Source organism: Chenopodium quinoa, unplaced genomic scaffold (genome assembly GCF_001683475.1).
Source record: "Chenopodium quinoa cultivar QQ74 unplaced genomic scaffold, ASM168347v1, whole genome shotgun sequence".
Lineage (NCBI taxonomy): Eukaryota > Viridiplantae > Streptophyta > Magnoliopsida > Caryophyllales > Amaranthaceae > Chenopodium > Chenopodium quinoa.
This window is the reverse complement of record NW_018744633.1, coordinates 4,651,078-4,675,238: the sequence shown is the minus strand read 5'-3', so window position 1 is coordinate 4,675,238 and position 24,161 is coordinate 4,651,078. Positions and strand designations below refer to the sequence as shown.

Sequence of the window (24,161 nt, the reverse complement as noted above, 5' to 3'; positions counted from 1 at the left end):
AATTCTCTTAACTACTTTTGCTTTTTATAATTTTTTTTACTCTTCCACCAATCCCTCTATCTCCGTATTTTATTACTTTATCCAATTTCTTCTAAAACTCCACGCAAGGAGAAATAGAGCAAGTATCCAAAAACGGAGGGAATATATGAAACTAACATTATGAAATGGAGAGAATAAATAAAAAGAGAAAAAATGAAAAGTTGCAACTAATATATAACACCCTTAAATGACAAAAGTTGCAACTAATATGTACACCCTCCGTTTCATAATGTTAGTCTCATATACTATTTTTGGCGTTTAAAAAAAATCTACCCATTTTGAATATATTTCATTTACAACTTGATTTTTTTTTGAATTAATTGGTTGTAGATTGATGGTATGACTTTAAGTAAGGAAATCTTTACCTTAAATTATGCAATTATGACTCGAGCTTTCCAAATAAAAAATCAAAAAAGTTAAATAAGGTAAATTAATTATGAATTAGGAAAATTTGTTCAAAAGGACCACCTAAGTGGTCTCTTTTGTTTAGAAGGATCTAATAAGAAAATGTTGTTTAAAAGGACCACATAAGACAATTTGGGCTGTCAAGTAGGACCAAATCCAATTTTCAAGGAAGTCAATTCCGAAATCCGGCGTTGACTGTCACTTGCCAGGCACGTGACTCATTAAGTTGACCCAAAATATTTTTTTTTTCTCTTTTTTCCCCTCTTTCCCACGATTTCCCCCAATTTCCCCCTTTCTTTTCCTTTCTCTCTCCTCTAAGAAGACAAGTTACTTTAATTCATCATTTTCGTACTACTAAAACACCCAGTATTTGTCAACTTGCTGTTTTACTTCGTATGAAGATTAGTGGGCATTGGGCTAAGCTTAATCTTCATCTTCGTCAACTTTGTAAGCAATCTCTTATTGATAGTATTACTATGGAGCACATGTTTTCTTTCTCCCTGCTTCCGATTCTCTTCTTGCATTGTGATGGAAAAATATCTGATTTTTTTGAAGAATTGAGATGATTTGAAGTGAGGTGTGTAACAGGGGCGGAGCTACATTGGTGCACACTGGTGCACGTGCACCAGCAGTCCCCCCAAAAAAATAAAGTTTAATTTTTTTTAAAGAAATCTATCAAAGAGACCAGTTATTATAAATATTGCAGACTTCACTCACCCACTCCCGCTTTATTCTTGGTGCTTTATTTTTGTAGTGAAAAGAGATCGGTGGTTTAATAGCTTGTCCCTAAGCCTCTAAGGTCATTTTTTTGTTATTCTTTATAATAATGGGTCAAACAAACCTGTTATTAAAAAACAGGTCTCTATGGTTGATGTGTCTATTTTATATAGTTATTTACCCCCGTCCCTTGGTCGTAATTAGTAGTGTTTTTGGCTCTTTAGAGCCACTTTTATTACTAATTGGTGTTTTCTAGTGTTTTCGTAGATTTGGTTGACTTTTGCAGGGATTTATGCTTTTGGAGTATTTTCCCGAGATATTTTGGAGCAATCACGAGCATTGGAGAAGCACGACCAGAGTTTATAGCCCAGGACCGGTTAGAGCCATCGAACCGGTGATTAAGGGCTCGGTATAGGTGATACCGAGGCATTTGGACCGAGTATTCAAGACCCACAGAGGAAACCCAGATTGGCCCGAAGAATTGGAGCCCGGTCGAAGTCCAAATAGTTGCCCAAATGAGTCGCCCGGCCAAAGAGGCTGGCGCCCGGAGGCGCGCCCGGCCGGGCGGGATAAGCTTAGTCTGGCGCCCAGTGACGCACCCGGCCGGGCGCGAGATCAGTATTATGAGCAAAAAGGCGCGCCCGATTGGGCGCGTGTGTTTATTAGTTGACGATTAGCGTCGTTTTAATTTGTTTTAGTTTAGGATTTTGTACGGAGTATAAATACTCCTCCGTAATACGATTTTAGGATCTCTTCTTCTTCACTTTTCACTTTTCTTTACTCTCTTAATTATTCTCTTAGATTTCTTCTCTCTTAAACCTTTGTTCTTAATTCTTCCCTTAATTCCAGATTTATTTTGGTAACGATTCTTCTTCCCTTAATCTTAGTTGTTTATTTTATTCCTTTCATCATGATTTATTTTATTACTTTGATTAGTTTAGTTTTTAATATGTGTGAGTAGTTTAATTTCTAGGGTTTATGGGGATCTAATAAATAACATGAAGGGGTAAATTATTGTTGTTGATTATCAATGCTAGATTAATTTCCTATTGATTGATTTAATGCTCTGTGACTAGATTGGGCCTATCTTTTATGCATGAGTTTGACAATATTGATTCAAGATTCGATAGATGAGAATTGATGTTTAGGTCTAGTTTCAATAGGCAGGTTAATTTATAAATGGTTAAGTTGAGATTCGAAAGATGAGATTTAATACCGGTAAATTAATTATGTGATTGTAATACGTAGCGAAAGCCCTTTACAATCTGGTTAATTGATGCATTGATGATTGACTATTATTGATTATTGGTATTGCATGATAATTTCTTATTGGATTGTTTTAATGTTTTACAATTGCGGCTTGTAAAAGTATAGCAATATTAAATTGATGAATCGAGCAGATGTTAATTTGGTATTAAAGGTTATTTTCAATAAGAACTTCGATCTAGTAAATTGCGAGAGCCTGTTAGATCTATGTTGATTAATAAATTGCGAGAGCCTATTAATCATGTTATTTATGCAATGTCAATGATTGATTACTATGTTTTACCCTAGAGTATTATTTATTGGTGAACCTATGCCCTAGATCCTTTTATATATTGTTTTCTCCCTACTTCTATTCCTTGTAGTTTAGTTTCATACTTAATTATAAATATTGGTTACTTAGATAATTTAGATTATAATAATAAATTAGGAGTAAAAAGACTTGTTTCCCTGTGAAGATCGACCCTACTTCCCTATCTATTTTAGTTAGAGGACTTAGGAATTATTTTTGATTAGGGGATACGACTTTACCCTACCAATGGTCATTGTATTTTTTTTTTCCAGAGGTTTTTCAGTGCGGCAAGCCACATGGTGCGGCACGGTTACTTGTATTAGGGTTACTTGTATTTTGGGTTGTATGGGTTACTTGTATTATGAGGTTACTTGTATGAGTTACTTCTATTGTGGGGTTACTTGTATTCTGAGTAACTCCATACCAAAATTCCATACCAAACCAGTAATACCCTACAAGTATCCCCCGATCAAAACCAATAACAACCATACAAGTAACCCTAAAATACAAGTAACACCTGACAAAACCAGTAACATCCTACAAGGCTACAAGTAACCCCGATCAAAACCAGTAACACCCATACAATTAACCCCAGAATACCAGTAACACCTACCAGTAACCCCTGACAAAACCAGTAACACCCTATAAGTAACCCCGACCAAAATCAGTAATACTCATACAAGTAACCCCAGAATACAAGTAACACCTACAAGTAACCCCTGACAAAACCAGTAACACCCTATAAGTAACCCCGACCAAAACCAGTAACACCCATACAAGTAACCCCCAGAATACAAGTAACACATATAAGTAACCCCTGACAAAACCAGTAACCCTTGCCACACCATGTGGCTAGCCACATACAAAAAAATTGTATATTTTTTTTGGTTACTATTAAAATAATGGATTGGCTCCATTGGAATAGATGTTATTTGTAGTAACTTTAGCTTGTAGGATGAATTTTTTAAGTACTATTTAATTGTAGTATAGATTTTTGTGCTTTTTTTGGATTGAAATCAATTTGTTGTAATATATATATATATTTTAATATAATTTTGGATTGAATACAATGATGAACTAGACCCAAAATTTTTTGTACTATCATATGTAATTAATAAATGATTGTGATTCACCAACTCGAAAATCCTAGATCCGCCACTGGTGTGTAATGGAGGAATTATGTCGATAATGGGTGATTGAGTAATACGTTTAATAATGGGCTATTGAGGAATTAGTTTGATAATTGGTAATTTTGGAATTGGTTTGATAATGGGTAATTGAGGAATTAGCTTGATGATGAGTAATTGTGGAGCTAGTTTGATGATGGGTAACTGAGAACTAATTTGATAATGGTTAATTATAAATTACTTGTTGTTGTTAGGTTTTTGATTTTATATAATGAGTTATGTAATCAATGAAATTTGATAAGAATGTTATAGTGTGTAATGAGTATGTAATGATGAAAGTGAGGGATAGCTCAAGTGATTAGAGTTTCCCTCCTGATTCCAGGATGTCCTGGGATCAATTCTCATCCTCGCCCTTGGGGCTCTCTAAATACCAAAAAAAAAAAAAAAAAAAAAAAAGTAACGAGTATGTAGTGATAATGGGATAAATTGGGGGAAAATTCCTAAATTTGGGTCAATTTAATGAATCCGGCATTGACTTCCCTGAAAATTGAATTTGGTCCCTTTTGCCAACCCAAATCGTCTTATATGTCACTTTTTCATATACTTGGGCACTAGACTACATTGAAATTATAACTTTTCTGCCAAACTCCATTGGTATTTTGGAACGACCCTTCACGGGCAAATGAATAATGATAACACAAACAAACATTAACTTTGGTCTAAGGTCAGACATCGATCTCTTCTTCTCCATTAACAGAAGACATAATAGTATTTTCTTGCTCCACAAATTCACAAACCAAATGAAATCAAGTTCAAATTTGCATTACTAATTGCTGCATAAGTTCAAACTTTCTGGTAAACCACACATTGGTACATTACCATATTTAGGCTACGTTCAAATTTGCAAACCACACATTACTATAAGTTCAAACTTTCTTCTAAACCACACATTTACCATATTTAGGCTACATTCAAATAGTCTTGCAAACCACACATTACTATAAGTTTACTACATGGTCTTCAAGTGGCACATATGATGCCCTTTCATGTACAATTCATCCAACCCCCTTCCTCACCAAAATTCAGTTATTGGATAAGAAATCAATCCAGGGGTAGTTTGTAACCATCTTGGAAAGTTTTCGGATGACAAATCACTCCCATGGGGCACATCTTGCAGCGATTCTTGTAGTCCGCATCTATAAAACATCAAAGATAAATTAGACAAACAGATTTTAAATAGCTGTGTGTAAGAGAGAGATGCTCATAATAAGAGGACTTTCATTATTCTTGCCAAAAAACAGTGAACCATCAACCATCTAAAACACACACCCAGGCAAATAATATTGCTAATTATGCATGCATTAGGGCTTGCTGCCGACCAACACCTACATATCATTTACCATTGAATCCCTAGTTTCACACAGTAATTCAAAACCACAACAATTAGGGCGTCATTAAATGTTTGCACAATTAAATCATCGAGACACTTGTTAAAAAAAAAAAAAAAAACACTCTCTTTGAAACCTATACTAGAAATAAAAGACAAAACATAATCCTTTTTTTTTTTTTATTTACGGGTGACTTTAAGCAAGGGATTCTAGGATTCCTATCCCCATAAAAACACGGATGCAACAATTTCTCATTATGAATCAGGCTTTTAGAGCTTGAGGCATGTATATCTTATCCCTTTATCACTTTCCTCTCCCCTTCCTCAGTTCAGCCCGGAAAAACATGTCATTTTATTTTTATTATTTTATTTTTAAAAAAAATGGGAATCAGAGAATTCTATTAAGCAAAAGCTGAAGAATTAGACAATACAAAACAAAGGGAGGAACTTCCACAATCCACACCCTTAACTCCCAAAACGTTTACTAAGGTGAGCAAGGCAAAAGCATGTCCATGTTGAACATAAGCAACCATTAGATAACTGGAATTCAAGATCTAGATTATGGTGATGGGGAGCTAGTTCATTCCATAGCAGTGTTGGCAAGGCATTAGAGGATCTAGAAGTCCAAGAGATTCCAAATATATTATAAATGTTCAAGTTCAAATGAGAAGATTTGTATTACTCAAATAGCCCCAAATACTAAAAACAAATACCAAATAAGCAGGCAGCAATGACATACAAACTTCTTAACCCTCTTTCTTTTGGACTATATTATGCAGCCTGTTACAGTTGCATGTTGCATTTTACTTCTTGCACTACTATATAGGGAGCCAACCACATTAGGGCTTAGGCCATCAAGGAGGAGGTCATAAACAAAGATGAAATTACTTCAATTTAGTAATGATACAAAACTAGCTCAACTACATTTTCATTTCAGATTAATTAGAGACTCACAGTAGATAATAAAACAGAAGGTAATAACAGCACACAGATGAATCAAGAACAGAATAATCATGGAAACGTAAGAGGGAGAAAGCATTTTAAGGGACATATAACATGCTTAAGGGACAAAGAGGAGGAATGCATTTTAAACAAGATGTAAGTTTGAGCTATGATGGGAAGTAAAGCAAAGGATATGAACCAAAACCATCCCTTCAAAAAGACAAACTTTTTTACGCTGGTTGGTCACCAAACAAGATTATCAAGTCATCTAAATCAAACAAGAACCCCAGGTTTAAGAGCAAAAAAACCGGAAGAACAATGGGTCAATGGCATACTAAACGGGTACAAATAACAACAATGGGCATTATGAAGACAAGAGATCCAAATACTATCCCACCTGTGGAAACTTAAGAGATGATACTATCTCATTATAAAGAGCAAATTAACCCCAAAGAACTCATCAAGCACAAATATCTAATATAAGCCGACACCAAATGTTTGCTTTCATAAACCAAGAAGAAGACAAAAGGCTATACAACTTCATTGAAGTTGTACAAATGTAAAAGTTCAGTTTATAGCTAAAACAATGGCCAAGCCATAATCCTTATAAAATAAGATCAGTTTGCATGAACCAAACTTTTATCAGGTGTTATATGCTACATGCTCTTGCAAAACCAATTTTTTAAAATCATTTTTTTTATGCCTCCAATCCAAGTAAACTTGAGCCTCCCTTGGCTTCTTTTAAATCCCCATAAACCCAACTCTCCACTTTCCATAATAGACGTCTCACATGCCCAAAGCAACCTACTTGGATCTTATCTTTTACCAAAAAAAAAAAAGCAAGCATTCAAAGGACAAAGATAATACTACAAATAGACAAAGCATTATTTCAACAGCATAAAGAAAATATAGAATAGTTAAGAGTATAAGTCTAAAGCTGAGTTCACCAGGGGTGGAAAAGAATTATAAAGATAAAGGTCTCACCGTCTAGCAGACTACAACAAGTTAGGGAAGAATTCGACTGACCACTGAGCATAAATTCAGCAAAGAAGAGCTTGCTGGAAAAATCCCCAGGAGTAAGAGGCACTGTATCAGGCTTGGCAGTGAAGCTGCAATGAGTAGCATAACAGTGATCCTGATCACCATAGACGATTCCGCCATTACTTTCATACTTATAGTCTGTGTCCTGCATGTTATATCATAAAGGTAGTTTTACGTTATGCATAAGTCTTTACAGGGTAAATAGCAATCTAAATTGACAAAGAAAGTGATATTTAAGCATAAAACATAGAGTAAATTAGAGTACATACATAGGTTTTGTTAAAATAAGCCAAGGCCTTTTCTGAATACTCAGCCACTTCTATCTGGACATCCGCCTCGCTGATGGGCTTATAACAATCCGTACGCCCTGGGTACAACTCAAGCCTATCGGGAATGTACCAGGAATCCTCCTTCTCCAACCTTGTAATCCATAATCAATCTCTTAATTAGTCAACTTTCTATAATTTCAATTCAATTCTTATTAAATTAAATTAATATCTATTATTCCCCTTAAAACAAAAACTTAAAGTTCAAACAAGTAAAATTGGGCGATTACGGAACAAACAAATTATTATCATTATTCCCCATAAAACAAAAACTTAAAATTCAAACTAATCAACAACTGAGACAATAAGAAGCTTATAATCTGGAAAATTATAATCTTACTTGTCCAACATTGCAAAATAATCCGTAAGTGCAGAGTCATCCGCTAGTAAATCCTCCAGTATAGAGGGATCCATGATTTCTGCAAAATTACTGCATTAAATCAAGTAATCAATTTCCAAAAACAAACTAGCCATTGAAGGCGATTAAAACAAAAACCCTCAATTTAGCAACATCAATCATACCTAGCAAAAGAATACTACATTATAAGCACAAAATCCAGGCAAAATCAACAAAAAAATCACCTTGCTCCTGTCGTTTTCATCCCAAAAAAAAAAAAAAAAAAAAAAAAAAAAAAAAAAAAAAAAAAAAAAAACCCTAACTCGTAAATCAATTGAGTAATTAAGTTACCTACCGTAGGAATGGAGTCGTGGTGCACGGTAGGCGGTGGCTGGAAGGTGCGGCGGCAACGGTGTGGCAATCTATGTGACTTTCAATTTGTCGAAGAAATAGAGGAAAGAGATGTTATTGTTCTGTTTTATTTTTACATCCAATTTTTTCGTTCAGCCTTTCAGCGTTGTATATTTATACTACGTACGAGTAGTAAATACCGATGGTTTTATATATATATAAAGCTAAACTTTAAGCCAAGTCACGAGACAACGACACTTGCCATTCTAACTTTTAGATTTAAATACACTTCATAAAATTAAAAAAGTTAGTTTAGAATTTTATTTTGAATCAAATTTGGATAGAATTTTAGAATAAAATTGTTAATTTAGAGTTTTATTTTCAATAAAATAAAATTTGAGTGTCGCACCATGTTGGATAGATTTAAATAGCATTCAGAAGATAAAAAAATAGTTTAGAATTCTATTTGGATAGAATTTTAGGATAAAATTGTTAGTTAAAAGTTTTATTTTCGATGTACAAATACCAATAAAATACCAATTTTTTATATGTACAAATTGAATTATATTTTATTCAAAAAAAATTATTAGATTATAATTCTAAAAAATTATCATATAAATTTACTTTTTTATATCATAATATTTTTTGGAGCGAAGGAAGTACTTCAAGAGTAAAACATACATTTATAATATATACTAACCGGTTAAAATAATATAGTTCACAATCTAAGCTGATAGAATAACTATGTAGACATGTCAATTAGGATCGGGTCATGAGTAATTTTGGATTGAGTCACTTCAGGTTACGAGTCAAAACTGTTCAACCCTTGCCTAAAGTTTTGGGTTCGAATCAACCCAACGGGATTTGAACATTTATTTAATTTAATTTATTTTTTGCTATTTTTTTTTTGTTTTTTATGTATTAAATCGAACATTTTCACTAATATTATTAGGCATTACTTTGATATATATAGAATAAAAATTTATCTTAAAATTTAATAAACAACCCGGGCATCGCACGGGGCACGATACTAGTATGTATATATACTAATTTTGTGCCCCGTGCGATGCCCGGGTTGTTTATGGAATTTTAAGATAAAATTATATTATAATTCAATTTAATTGATTGAAAATAGAATTCTAAATTAACTTTTTTTTTCTACAAAGTCTATCTATATTTATCCAACGTGGTACAACACTTGGTGAAAAGTTAAAATGCTATACGAAGTTGTCTTGTGGCCTAACTATAAGTTTATTATTTGTATTTTATCGAAAATAAAACTCTAAACTAACCATTTTATTCTAAAATTCTATCCTAATCTGATTGAAAAAAGAATATTTAACTAACTTTTTTATCTTATGAATCTATTTAAATCTATCCTAAGTGGCGCGAGACTTGGCGAAAAGTTAGAATGTCAAGTGTCACTATTTCGTGACATGGTTAAAAGTTTAGCTTTATATATATTAGTTATATGATATTTTTTGGTTTCCTTTTTCCCTATTCTCTCTTCTCCTATCTTTCCTAATTCTACTCAAAGTTTTCCATTAAAATTTTCATTACTATATTTTATTATCTGTTTTTTTTGGACAAATTATACTCTATTTTTTCTCCTTTCTTCTTTAATTCCTTTTTCCTATGTTTTTTTTTTTTCTATTTTTCTCGTTTTTTTTTATTTTTTATTTTACGATTGAATCTGTTCCTTGCAATATGGAATTGGTTGTTTATCTGATTTTTTTAATTCATATGAAATGAATTTTTTTAGCTTCAATTAATTTCATTTGTGTATGAATTTCATCTGATTTTCTGCATTTTTTTTATCAATGAACATTATCAAGCAAAATATGAACATATGCATAGGTTCCTTTAAATGTGAACATTAACTTTTCATAAAGTGAACATAGGCATAATTAATATGAACATATGCATTTAAGAAAGTAAACATAATAATATTATTATGAACATATTTAAGAAAGAGAACATATGAATAAACAGACTTAATGAGAATATTTCATGAACAACAAATATTTATTATAAATATTTACATTATGAACATATAAATATTATTATGAATAGGAAAAAGCTAATGAGCGCCCCAGGGCGTTAGATAAATGAATTAAAGTGCAAATATTAGAGTAAAATTAACATTAATTACACTGAACGACGCGTGATTTTGTCATAAATTCCTAACTTAATACCATTTCAACCAATATAATTTATCCTTATCTAACGCCCCGGGGCGCTCGTTAGCAAGATCCTTATGAATATAAGGTATTTAATTATGAACATAAAAAATTGAAAAAATAAAACTTAATATTATGAAACGTATGCATTTTTTAAAATGGACATACGCATTCAAATCCATTGATTCATTTTTGAATGCGTATGAACATAATTAAGCATTCTAGAAGGTGAACATATACATAAAAATGGCAATGGGTTGGATCAAGGTCCACTCAGACACATTTTTAACTAGTGTAGACCGGGCGTAGCACCGGGTTGCTATTTTATTTATTCCCTGTGATTATATGTATTAGATATATATAATGTTTTTATTTTTTAATTTTTTAATTTTTATTTTTATTATAATGAGACCTTATGATTATCAATTATATATTTATTTTCATGTTTATAACATAGTTGATAGTTGGCTTAGATGGTTAAATAACCATTTTTTATATGAAGCAATATTTGGTGACGTGACATGATGAGAGATGGAGTAGGTGACGTGACGTGGATTACGTGGCACAGAAACGTTCTTAGCAACGCCTTTTAGAGTAGATATATATTCTTTTACCCTTTCCCCTACTCCTAAAGTACTTAGCCCACTAACCCGAGCTTGGAGGACCTGTGAGTGGCTCGATACGCAGGGCCCTTCTCATATCAACATTAATAAAAATTTATAATTATAGCATTAGAACTTTTTGTAAAAAAAAAAAAGCATAAGAACTTTGTGTTTATTCACGTATTTTCTTATTAGTTTGCATCAATTTGCTTGTATAATAGGACATTGAAACTTCTGTTAATTTGCTGGTGTCGAATTTATATAAATAAGGAGATAATATCAAATAAATATAAAAAATTACTTAAAATCTTATACACGTATAATATTTGATGATAATTATCACCCTATATAAGAAGGATTGTTTTAAGGATTTAATCCGGTTAAGATGGAATAGGTCATTGGCTAGGGCCCATCTCCTCCCTACTATCAAACATTATAGTTACGACTTACAAAAGCAGTAAGCTTGTAACAGTTAGTTAATGTTGAGTTGATCAGTCCTTCAACAGTTCTTCTTGGGTTAATAAACTTTTGCCTATCGAGTATGAGAACTTATCGTATCAACAATGTTCATGGTATTCCTACTGTCACTGTGAAAATATTAGTATTTAAAAAGTTGTTGGGGTAGATGTCAAACAAACATGGAGCAGGACATATATTCTAATCTTGTATGCAGATCATGCCAATTGTATGGTCTTTAGTCCCTCAAGGCCCCAATCTAGTTATTATGAGTCCATACTTACAAAGAAAACGGCCCATCTTGAGCCAAGGATTCAGGCCGGGCCTAACTTCGGGTCAAAACCTGTGTCCAAACTCAATTTTTTTGGCCAAAAAAGACAGGCTTAAATTCAACTAAAGTCAGTTTTTTGGGCTGCCCATGAACCAATTATTTAGGGAAATTTTTTTAAAAAAAGTTAGGCCGGACCAGCTGACCAACGAAGCCTTTTCGGGCCGAATTGGGCTAGATTTTATCAGGTCTATTTTAGGTAACCCTTATTACTTTATTAGTCTCTTATCTAAATTTAGTTTTTCTTTAACTTGTGTTAATTTTGTTTTTTATAAACTTTATCTTATCTAAACTTTTTAACCCTTGTAGTAGTATAAACTACTCTTTAAATATTCTTTCACCTTTTTTTATTTTATTTATTTATTTTAATTGAAATATTTCATGAGTAGAATTCTGGTGAATAGAGTTGTCTATTCAGATGTACAAGTCGGATTTGGTGAGGTTGGATTTAATCTAATTTTATGTGTGAGTCATACTAACTTAACGTGTCTATGCAAGTCAAAATCTAAACCGGATATTTTTCGGATTGGTTTTAATCATGTCGGTCAGATGAGGTTTTAACACCTCTAAGTCCGTGAACATGGAGTTACAGTTTTAAAATCTACTAGCAGTGATATATACAGCATGTTACAGCCAAACTTTTTGACTATCAAATCCCAAGAAAGTCCATGGTCATTTCTTCAACCCAGAATTCCCTCATTACCCATCTTTAATCCCTCCCTACATACATTAAAAAAAATGAAACTATTTACGAAATAACAAATTCAAATACTAAATAGATAATATTATAATGAAATAAATGAAGTCACCGTCCACAACTCAACACAAATCCAACATCACATTCACATCATCAGCCTCTGTATTCTGTAGGGTCCCATATGGCTTGTTCACACTTTCCTAGGTGTCCACCTTCTCTTTCTCTCTCCTTTGAAATTAAACTAATTGAAAAAAACAATTACCCACCTTCTCTTTTGCTGACCATATTTTTTTTTCTTCTTTTCAAATCTTTCAACTCCAATCCTCTTACGCGTTCACACTTCTCTCACACATTTTTTTCCAACATATAAAGTGCACATCTTCTTCTCTTTTTTTTATTTTCTCCTTTCTCTCTCTACAATTTCACTCTTCTACTGTTATTTTCACTTAATTTTTTCTAATTTTGAGACTAACCCAGTTTGAATTTGCTCATATTTTCCCAAATTCAGCTCATTTAATTCATTCTTTTTGCTGGAATTTGAAGTAATCTTCATAACTTGGGACTAAAGCTTCAGATGCTAATTCCTCTGTAAGACGTCTCTTTTTAATTGGGTTTTTTTTTTGGGTTTAATTTATGTTTTTTTTTTTCAATTGTATGCAAGAATATTAGTGGGGTTTGATTGAATTGAATTTTTGTTGGAAATGAATTTCTGATTATCTTTTTCTGCCAGGTAAGTTATATAATTGCAGATATGAATGAAGGGGGTAATAATCAAAGCAATGGTGGAAGAAAAAGAAGGAAGAAGAATGGAAATGGGGTAGATGAAAGTGTTAATTTTGAAGAAAAACAACAACCCAGTGACAAGAAAGAAACAAAGGAAATGATGATCACATCATATTTGTTATTAGAAGACCAAGAGAAGCAAGAAAAAGAGGAGTGGGAAGAATTTGCTGATCAAGAGAAACTCGATTTCGAGGCGATTCATAAGAAAAAAACACAAGCAATGTTGGATTACAATTCGAATTTGCAGAGTAGCTATGAGGGTTTGGATGATACTGATATATTAAGGCGAAAGCGAGCGAGGGGAGCTGTTAATTCTGCAATGGTTGTTGCTGCTACTGAAATGATTGAGAAAGGTGGTAGTATTGAGGCTAGCAGTAAGCAATCTAGTGGTTCATCAGTGAGTCATCAGCGTCGATTATGGGTGAAAGATAGGTCTAAAGATTGGTGGGATAAGTGTACTAGTCCTGATTATCCTGAGAGTGAGTTTAAGAGATGGTTTAGGATGGGAAAAGCTACATTTGAGTTGATTTGTGATGAGTTAAAGGTGGCTGTTGCGAAAGAGAATACGATGTTGAGGGCTGCTATTCCGGTTGATCAACGAGTTGCTGTGTGTATATATAGGTTGGCAACAGGTGAGCCGCTTAGGTTGGTGTCTAAGAGATTTGGTTTGGGGATTTCAACTTGTCATAAGATTGTTCTTGATGTTTGTGCTGCAATTAGGTCTGTTTTGATGCCCAAGTACCTGCAATGGCCTGATGAGGATTCATTGAGACAGATTAAGGAGGAATTTGAATCAATTTCTGGCATTCCTAATGTGGTTGGTTCTATGTATACAACTCATATACCAATAATTGCACCTAAGATTAGTGTGGCTGCTTATTTCAATAAGCGCCACACTGAGCGAAATCAGAAGACTTCGTACTCGATTACAGTGCAGGGTGTGGTTGATCCTAGAGGGGTTTTCAACGACGTGTGCATAGGATGGCCTGGTTCAATGCCTGATGATAAAGTGCTGGAGAAATCAGCATTGTATCAGAGGGGTAATCAAGGGCTTTTGAAGGGTGTGTGGATTGTTGGTGGTGCTGGTTACCCTTTAATGGATTGGATCCTTGTGCCCTATAATCAGCAGAACCTAACTTGGACACAACATGCTTTCAATGAGAAGATTGGCGAAATTCAAACCGTTGCTAAGGATGCCTTTGCAAGGTTAAAAGGAAGATGGAGTTGCTTGCAGAAGCGAACCGAGGTTAAACTTCAAGAACTACCAGTGGTTCTTGGTGCCTGCTGTGTGTTGCATAACATATGTGAAATGAGAGGGGAGGAATTGGATCCTGAACTGGTTTTCGAATTATTCGACGATGAAATGGTCCCTGAGGTTCCATTGCAGTCATTAACCTCCATGAAAGCTAGAGATTCAATTGCCCACAATTTGTTGCATCATGGTCTTGCAGGCACTGGCTTTCTATAATTAGAAAATCATTCAGTTTATAGGTTCTTTTCACCCTTTATGCTGTAAAAATAGCTCCATATTTTCACTCCTTTACAAAGATAATGATTTTTGGAATGCATAGGCCAAAATTTGTACTCTACAACATAGCAAATAGGCATAGAATACTTTTGGTTCATACTTTAAATTGCTCTTAATCAAGATATGGATGTATAATTTCGGAATGACCTTTAATTTGTACCATTCTTTCAAATGATTTAAACAACTATGCAATTATTCTTAATTCTTAATTTGACCTTTCTAAAATTTAGAGAATTTTTTTTATTTTTTGTTTGTTTTCTACTAAGGTATAATCTCTCCTTACCCTCAATTATTATGTGATGTATTGTCTAGAATGTCAATGTTATTTTATTTGTGTGAAACACAATACTCAAATAGAGTATTAGTTTTGACGCGTTTAGTATCTGGACATCATAAGTAATTATCTGGATTTTGTCTGATCTATTATCGAATAATATTTAATGACATTACATGATGTTGCAAAATGTATCTAATAATAATACCATAGAATGTATTGACCAGATTCTCTTCATCATAATATATACAAAGACTTTAATTACTAGCATAAGTTTCATTCATTAAAATTAGACTTAGTCATAAAATTCCAATAACTGAACAAAAAGTTCTAGTCAATAAAAAAAAAATCAGCCACCAAAAATAATTTCAATAGTTCAATAAAAATCAGTTAGAACGCAACAAGATCCCAACTTATCTTAGATCGATAAAAGTAAATGTGTGTAAACTCACAAGAGATATAGTTAAAATACTTGCGATTGATGTTGACTAATGTTGTAAATGCAATACAAACGGGAAAGAGGGATTCATTTCTTATAAAATTGGATCAACAAGATTAAGACGCAACAAGGGTGTCTCCCCTTTTCCATGCCTGGTGTGAAACCATTATCATGCTTATTTGCACCAACAACATCATTGACTTTTTTGGAGGTCGATTTTGACTTTATGTCGTAGGCTATCGACATATGATCTTGCGTTCACATTTGTAATGGATATAACTTTTTCAATTGTAATTGGAAATATTTTTTCAATGTTGATTATTCTATTCTTGAGATCTTTAGCTTTAGCCACTTAGGTCAAAGCAATTGATTGAGTTGTTCACACTTTCTATTCTAGGAGTTGGAGAACCAAAGATTATTTCTCACCAATTTTTATCAAAACTATGAAAGGTCAAAAAGTTGTTTAACACTATTTTCATTCTTATGATGAAAGTGTGATAAACGATTAGGACTTTCATCACCTCTCATTCTATACTAAAAGGTTACTCAACAAAATTGTACAAAAACATTTTTTAATCAGCAATTTAATCAGTCCTGTCCCAAAAAAAAAAAAAAAAAAAAAAAAAAAAACTTAACCCCCTACATTAAAAACTCTATGGCCTTGTTTGGCAAGTGGCTGTTGGCGGTTGGCTGGTTCACTTGGCTTGTTTGACCAGCTGATATGTTTGACTGTTTATAATAACTTTTGAAATTGGCGGTTAAAGTTGGCTGTTTATAAAAGTGTTTGGTAAATTAATTGTTGGTAGTTGGCTGTTTATTAGATAATTTGTGGGCTAACAAGCCAAAAGCCAACAAAAAAAGCTACTCAAAACAGCTTTTTCATTTTGGCTTAAAAGCCAGCTTTTTCATTGGCTAAAAAGCCAATTACTAAACACATTTTTTAGCTGTTTGACCTCATAAAAAAGCCAAATGCCAAAAGCTAACCAAAAAGCCATTTACCAAACATGGCCTATGTCTGGATTGTTACGTTTTTTGTCATTGAACATCTTTGAATATTAATATTTTCAATTACATATTAGTAATAGTTACTCCGTATAATATATCACTCATCGAGACAAATCAAATAATACCCTAATTGACAATGCTTTATCTCATGAATTAGGGATAAATCGGAAGATTTCTTACTCCTTATAAATTGTGAATGTTAACAAGACATGAAAACTTTTTGAGATAAAAGGAACATCTTTAATTGGTTTTTTTTTTTTAAAGGAACATCTTTAAAAGTTGTGCACTTAGAAGAAATTGTGCTTTATATAGGAACAAAAGGAGTAAAGTTTATAATTGTTAAAAGATAATTAAATATATTAATGGTTAGTCATGTGGTGAAATACATAAAATCCAATTGTTGTTGCAATAAATAAAGAAAGAAAGAAATATTAACATTAAAGAAAAATAATTTAATTCAACCCCATAATATTTCTTTTTTAGACGCCGACAAGATAATCACAAAGGTTGCTTGTTGGTCAGGAAAATAATCGTTGCAGTATTTGCCGGGATGGTGCAACATCAATCTCAAAATAAGTATCAACAAACACAAAAGAAATGGTTTGAACCTATTTATATATTCTCAATAAACCAAACTACTCACACCTGATAGCAGCCTGGATAACCCATAAACACATTATAATAGTCGCCTTCATGTTAATTGAGGTCAACAATCCCATTAAAAAAAGGTGGCAACTTACAGCCTGCCTCTACCAGTCTTCTATTTTCACTAGTACATGATGAAGCTACAAGAATCTACTATATTGATAGAATTGAATTTTCTCAATTAATAAAAGACAAAAAAAGATTCAGACAGCTAAGCAATATATAGTGGACATTGAGAGAAGAGAGTTCAAGGAAAGGAAGGACCTTGAAGGCTTGAACCAACCGTCAGACTCAACATCGAGATTTTGATACAGTAGCAGGGTTCATTTGGATCGCCATGTCTCCAATCGATGACCATCATGTTTGAGATGGTAAACGGAAGGGAAAATGTGCAAAATGAATCCTTAGGATGGAGGATTCAGGTTTCTTATCGTCAAATTTGTAGCCTGCACATAATGCAAAGCTTAGCAGAAATCCAAATGATTGCGAATGGAATGAAATCTACATGATGATACAAGAGATTTATACACTCTAAATGATATGCAACTAAGCATAATGTCCACTAATTGCATCAAAAACTAGAATTATTGACCATAAATAGAGATACCATCAGGGGACTGCCTATCCACACAGTCCAGGAAAAAGGGCAACAAAGGAAAGTGATGAAAAAAATCCAAGCAGATAATTACAACCCTTTACTACCTTTCTCCTTTCCCTTCCATTTTACAAAAAATATCTTTCATTTGTTATCTTCTCAAAAGAAGAGAAAACTCAAACAATCTAGTATGGCATAATCCATGATTTGCTGCATGTAAGCCTTAAGATGAGCTATTCATCATATCTAAGATCCACAAAACGTGAGGCGCTCTGAGGCACTAAAGGTTTTCCAATACAAGGCATGAGGCATACTGTCACCTCGTAGATCTACCTTAGGAAAGCCTCAATGCGCTTTTCTCAGCATAGGGTTGCTTGAGGTGATGACGCTTAGCACCTTATAGCACCTTGCTCCTAGCATGTCAGAGGCATGTTTTATTAAACTAAGCAACATGTGGGGTACAATATCAAGAGTCAAGTGTCCAAATGTCTCAACCAAAGAGAAATAAAGGTTCAGGAGAGATAGCACCTCATGACAAATACAAAAGAAAATTTAAGAAAATGAGAAGATAAATGAAAATCAAAACAAACCATTGAGTGCTTCCATAGCTGTAAGGGCACATTTTGAATCATTAAATTCAACGAAACACAGCACCATTGCTTTCTCGCCACTCTGAAATACAAGAAGAGATTAACGTAACTAATAAGATTAAAAGAGGGGTGAGATTTTTTTATTTATTTTTTATTTTTTAACCTTTTTTTTCCAGCACTACTTGTATATACACACATAAGAAAGAATATTAAGTGATGTGGTTAACAACTTAACACTGGATGCAAAACATGTTTTTTTTTTAATTAATCTTGCATTCACAGATCTTCACACACCGAAAAAATATATGAGGAAACATTTGCACTCGTGACTATTATATTCATATTATTCTGCACTAGATCATAATGAATATTTTTTTTCATTTTTCCCCTGCCTCAATAGTCTTTGTGGCTATACCTTGTTCATTTCAGCTTTATATTTGATTTAGAATAAAATGATACGGGTTACAACGTCTCATTCACAATTCAAAATAAGTTCGGACAAGAACTAGTAACTTCTAACAAGTTCATATAAAGTGTGATAAGGGCCAACAAATTCAGATACTTCGTATAAAGATTTTTGTTGAAATGAACAAAACTTTACCCGTCTTGCTTCCTTGTGTATGACTTTGATATCCTTAAAGCCTATAAAAGGACGAAAAATATCTACAATTCCAAGTCAAGGAAAGGCAGGTGGTCGAAATAATATATAAAGCTTAAAAGAACAAATATAATAAACAAATATTAAGACATTACCAATTTAAAAGGTCTCTGTAGGACATCATTTAGGAAATTTAAACACGCTAACTCAGCATAAATATACAGACTCTAGCAGCAATATGAATGAATATTTTCAATTATTTTCATCATCAATTGTTCAAAGTTTCAAACAGTAACTCCTAAAGAGAGATGGAGATGTTACTGTCCTTCCAGCCAGAAATAAGGACACATGAGAGTAAAAGAGTGAAAAATAAACAAAAAGATTGATGCAAAAGGTCGTATTGCCCCTTCTGTATGAAACTGTGAAACCCTCTGCTAGCTGAAAAAAAAAAGTGATTTCATGTGTGCAAGTGAAAATAAAAGTATACCCTCTATTTCTCATACCCTTCATTTCACATAGGTCGATATACTCAGATACTCACAAATGAGTACACTGACACAATAATTCATGTTATGTAGTAACAAGTTATACCATGCATAAGATTCATATATATGCCAAGTATCATATCCGCCTTTGATACTTGTCATCAATTTCTGTCCAGCATAGTCACATAGTGGGCATCACCAGCCCTTCATCAAGCAAGACCCTCAAGGCCTCAATAACCCAATGTACAATAATTCAATAAATATTCTCCAGAAGATAGTAACCATAACAAAAACCAATGCAAAAATGAAATTTTAAAAGCTAGCATTGAGAGGATACGACCAACTTCCCTTCTGGTGCAGTCAGTTGGAAGCCCATCAACAAAAAGAATGTTTGATTCAGTTTCATGCAAAGAGAGGCTTTCAACCCTTCGCTGAGAGTTAGGTCTCTCATAAATGATATCTGGATTGCCAGGAGGCACAGGACTGATTCCTAAAGGGACATCTCGCCTTTGGCTAAATAGAATGGGGTCTTCAAGGGAAGATGTGTAGCCTCTAGCACTCATTCCTGCTGTCAACCCGCCTAAAGCAGGCTCACTACGTGCAGAAAAACCTGAAATATCATCCAAACCATAAGCTCTAGACCGCAAGGGCACTACCTACAATAAATAAAAAAAACACGTCACAATCCAGATTGCAATGCATAAGAATGACTAGCAGTTGAGAAGTAAATACTTACATCCCTGCCCAGGGGATCTATAGATGAATCGCGCAAATCATTTGGTCGCAACATATGATGAGCCATCTCTGAATCCTTTAATGTAAAGTGAGCTGAATAATCTAGCCTCCAAAGGTATGTACCTACACTCCCAGTCAGTTGGAAAGCTAAGATTCATATACAGAAAAAAGAAAAGCCTACATAAAACTAAGATCCCCAAATTGAAGAATATACAAAAAGTGAAAATTTTCCACCATGTAACCTCAACTAGCATCAAACTCATGTAGAGCATATACTAGATACAATCTCCATTTCCCATCACAAAAAAAAAAAAAAAAAAAATAAAATAAAAAAAAAATAAAATAAATAAAAATCATACTCCATATATATGAAAGAAATGGGTTAAAAAAAAAAAAAGCTTCGTAGATATTCAGAAATCGGCTAACTGAAATATAGATACTACAGAGAAGCTATATATGGGGTAAACACTTACTTACTTAAAGTGAAGAGATGTTTGAACCAAGAACCAATAGTGCCAAAGTATTTAATCATTATACAGATCGCGAAATCATAATTTACCCAATTGAAGATAAATAAACACTAACGGTATCATGTTACGGAGGTTTTTCATCCTTGTTAATATATAAATCTAGCAAAATACTTAAATCTGAAAGCAACAGCCTGCCAAGTAGTTCCCTCTTAGGAGACTAACCCGATTTCCCCAACATCAATATGTAACAGACCAAGCTTGTGGGCCAAGTAAGCCACCAATTATCAAGCAGTACTAGAGGAGGGGAAAAGGAGGTGAGCAAAAGGGTTAGCAGCTACATCAGAAAAGGAATCGAGGAGGTGGCATATGATGACAAAAGCAATTAAGAGCTGCAGGAGAAGGAAACAACAGCAAGTAGAGGAGCCTTGGCATAGCAACTTTTGTGGAATGAAGCTAAGAGTAGTTAACTAACAGCTATATTTTGTAATCCTTGTTTGTATATAAATTAAGGGATGGGGGAATAGTAGGGTTATGTGATTAGAATCATTTGAATTTGGAATCCTAAAGATACCATCTCGGAGATTGGTAGCCTCAAGCTACCCAACCTTTCAATTAAAGGAAAATTTGCCAAACTTGCTTGCTGATTATTCTTGTTCTAGTATTATTTGTGTTGATTTGCATTCGTGAGTGCTGAGTCTATTACACAATAACAGACATACAGAAGCAAAACAAATGAGGCATGGGAAATTCAATTTGTAATTATGGAGAAAGATTCTATCACAGCAATCACTAGAAAAAGAGGTACAAGTAACTAAGGGTCTTTATTTGAGTTGAAATACAACACCTGGTAACACTGGTAACTATGATCTCTTTCATGCATGTTCAATGAATCACTATTGACCTGGACATTTAGGGCCTATATGGAATAAGCATTTCCAAAACAAACCAAACGTTTGCAATATAAAGCTAAATAAATAAATAAAAGAAAAGGAGCTCTTGCAAACCTATCACAACCATACAAATAATTGTCGCCAGAAACATAGTAGCATTCAACAACCACCAATTATTATATATTAGACATTCCGATCATATTAATACTATTGCACCCTTGATGATTATTGCATACAGGAATCTTTTTACAAGAGAAGAATCTTATAGCTGTTCAAATTAATCAACATTGAAAGCAAGAGTTAGGGCCTCTTCTGTACAGCTTAATTTAAGTTCAGCTTACGCCTCTCATAAACAATTCATTTCAGCTCTATTCAATTCACTTCAGTTCAGTTGTTTTTAGTAAATCGGAAGAGGCCCTTAGACATAGTCATTTCTTGTCCATTCAAAAGCCAAACATACCTCTATACGGCATGAACCAACATAGAACAAAGACCATCCACATTAAGCATAAAACCCATTCCACATCAATCCACATAGCACCTAAACAAGCAGTAGCTTAGATCCAACTGATTCCCATCATCACTAAGTACAAAATTTAACCATTCATATCCCCATCACAATTATCCATCGATATTTGTCGAAATCCATCTATACTTCACTAAATCATCAAAAAACCTTATGTTTAGCATATAAAGGAGCTCAGCTTACACGATTGATCACTGCCCCAACATCCACAATATCTACTATTCCAAATTTCAGTAATTTTCTATAATGCGCACCCTAGATTACTAGTGCCCTACAATCCGACACCCGAACACATTACGAAATTCAGATAAACACAAAAATATCTCAGCAAACATGTAATCGATCACAAAAGATTTCAAATTGAGTAGCTAAGCCCACAAAAACAGTATCCAATTTTAATCACAATGCAATAAACTACAAAAAAACCTACGGAGTATAATTTACAGTGCCAAGAAAAATTGGCCATTTCAATAACCTAATAAACATCAATATTGAGCTAACATTAAAATTAGAAGCATGCAATTCCCAATTATAAAGCCCAAACAATCCAAGTTCATTATAATTTAAACCATAAAAATGAAAACTTGAACAATTTTTTAAATTATTCGACGCTTACCTCGCAGCTTCAGAATCACAGCGATTTTAGTTTCTCTTGTTTTATTATTCGAGAACAAATTTACCAGCAGGAAGATAAACCCTAAAATAAGCTGAATTTCTGAAAATCTGAAATTGAAAGAGAGATTATCGAAAGCTTCTGGAGAACTCCAGAGCTCTGTCTGCCGGAAAGAGGCAGCAGTTAAGTTACCTGAGTAAAACAAGACTAAGGGTTTTTTTTTTTTTTGTTTACTTGTTCTTGGTTCTTGAAGGAATCCCTATTTATGAAGTTAAACTGTTAAATTAAATTAAAGAACTATATAGCATTATCATTAAATTGAAGTATTTTTTTTAAAATTATTTTGTAACTTTGGTTTTTTTTTTTTTTTTTTTTTTTTTTTTAAAAAACAAACTACAAATTAATATTAAAGTAAATAAAATTAACCGTCGCTTCTCCAGCAATTTGATGAGCCCGATGAACACGCTGACGATCTACCTTATGAAATCGACAATATTGAAAGGTTGAGCCGAGCCGTTTAATCTTGGTGATGAGCCAGAGGTAATCAATGTTACCCTTACCATCCTCCGAAAAAGCGTAACCAAGATGATAGGAGTCAGTAAAGACGATTTGATATAAAATAAAAATAATAAATAAAATAAATAAATTAAAAAAAAAAAAAAAGAGTGAGGAATACATTGTTAAGTGGTTAGAACTCTTTCCCGATGTCAGGTCAACTTGAGATTGATTCTCATAACTCGTCTTTGTGGCTCTCCAAACGCCAAAAAAAATAAAAAAAAAATTAGCATCTCTCTAATTGTATATAGTAAGTTAAATTTAACCAAAAAAGTAATAATTACAAGTCAAAGTACTTCAAAGAGGTGATCAAACGACAAGCTGAGTTGGGTTCAGATCGGGCCAAGCCAAGGTTCGTGGTAGAATTGCTTGCTTACAACCCGTAAAATTGATCGTGTTTTTTAATAGTCGGGCCAAAAAAAGCTTAAAATGCATGTCCAAAGCCTGCGAGAATATAATAAAATCTCGAGTTAGGCCCAACCTGAGCTCAATTCAAGAACTTTTGTAGCAAGTCTTTAGAGGCGGTACGGTATTACCAGAAGAAAAGAGGCTAATAAACAATGAGAAAGTGTCAGCATCAGCTTCAAATCCTTTGCTAACCATAATGTCGCGGTAGTATAATGCATTTGACAAGTAGGGATGGCAACGGGTCGGACTCGGAGCGGATTATGTTAAATCCGACTCCGACCCGACAGGAAGTCGGAGGTTAAATCCGACATCCAACTCCGACTTCAATATCCGACCTTCGACTCCGATTTCGATCCGACCCGACTCCGAGTTTTTTTTTTCATTATTCAATATACTTTGAGATGTTGGGCTATTTGGGCCTTTACAACCCACACCCAATGTCACCATGACCCACACAAAAATCCACTATCTATTGGAGTCGGAGTCGGATAATCCGTTAAAGTTGGACATTTGTCGGAGTCGGATTTTTTTT

General features: G+C 33.6%; 3 protein-coding genes across 5 annotated transcripts; 1 reads left to right on the top strand and 2 right to left on the bottom strand.

Annotated features, from left to right (window-relative positions):
* Positions 1-4,635: 4,635 nt before the first annotated feature.
* On the bottom strand, positions 4,636-8,397 carry LOC110701185. 3 transcript variants are annotated; one of them, XM_021878778.1, is made up of 5 exons: positions 8,232-8,397; positions 7,880-7,969; positions 7,483-7,633; positions 7,199-7,358; positions 4,636-5,039 (listed from the first exon to the last, which is right to left on the bottom strand). In XM_021878778.1, exons 2-5 carry the CDS (start codon positions 7,951-7,953, stop codon positions 4,945-4,947), a joined length of 480 nt encoding a protein of 159 aa, XP_021734470.1. In that variant the 5' UTR covers positions 7,954-7,969; positions 8,232-8,397; the 3' UTR covers positions 4,636-4,944. The 3 variants fall into 3 exon arrangements, with proteins under 3 accessions (XP_021734470.1, XP_021734469.1, XP_021734468.1); XM_021878777.1 differs by having other exon boundaries at positions 7,157-7,358; positions 7,880-7,958; positions 8,232-8,394; XM_021878776.1 differs by having other exon boundaries at positions 7,157-7,358; positions 8,232-8,393.
* Positions 8,398-12,165: 3,768 nt separating this feature from the next.
* On the top strand, positions 12,166-15,003 carry LOC110701183 (protein ANTAGONIST OF LIKE HETEROCHROMATIN PROTEIN 1-like). Its single transcript, XM_021878774.1, has 2 exons — positions 12,166-13,078; positions 13,221-15,003. Exon 2 carries the CDS (start codon positions 13,242-13,244, stop codon positions 14,739-14,741), a length of 1,500 nt encoding a protein of 499 aa, XP_021734466.1. The 5' UTR covers positions 12,166-13,078; positions 13,221-13,241; the 3' UTR covers positions 14,742-15,003.
* A 2,103-nt stretch (positions 15,004-17,106) lies between these two features.
* On the bottom strand, positions 17,107-22,918 carry LOC110701184 (RNA-binding protein 1-like). The gene is made up of 6 exons (XM_021878775.1): positions 22,670-22,918; positions 20,169-20,290; positions 19,770-20,088; positions 18,951-19,012; positions 18,350-18,431; positions 17,107-17,610 (listed from the first exon to the last, which is right to left on the bottom strand). Exons 2-6 carry the CDS (start codon positions 20,232-20,234, stop codon positions 17,522-17,524), a joined length of 618 nt encoding a protein of 205 aa, XP_021734467.1. The 5' UTR covers positions 20,235-20,290; positions 22,670-22,918; the 3' UTR covers positions 17,107-17,521.
* Between the last annotated feature and the right edge of the window lie 1,243 nt (positions 22,919-24,161).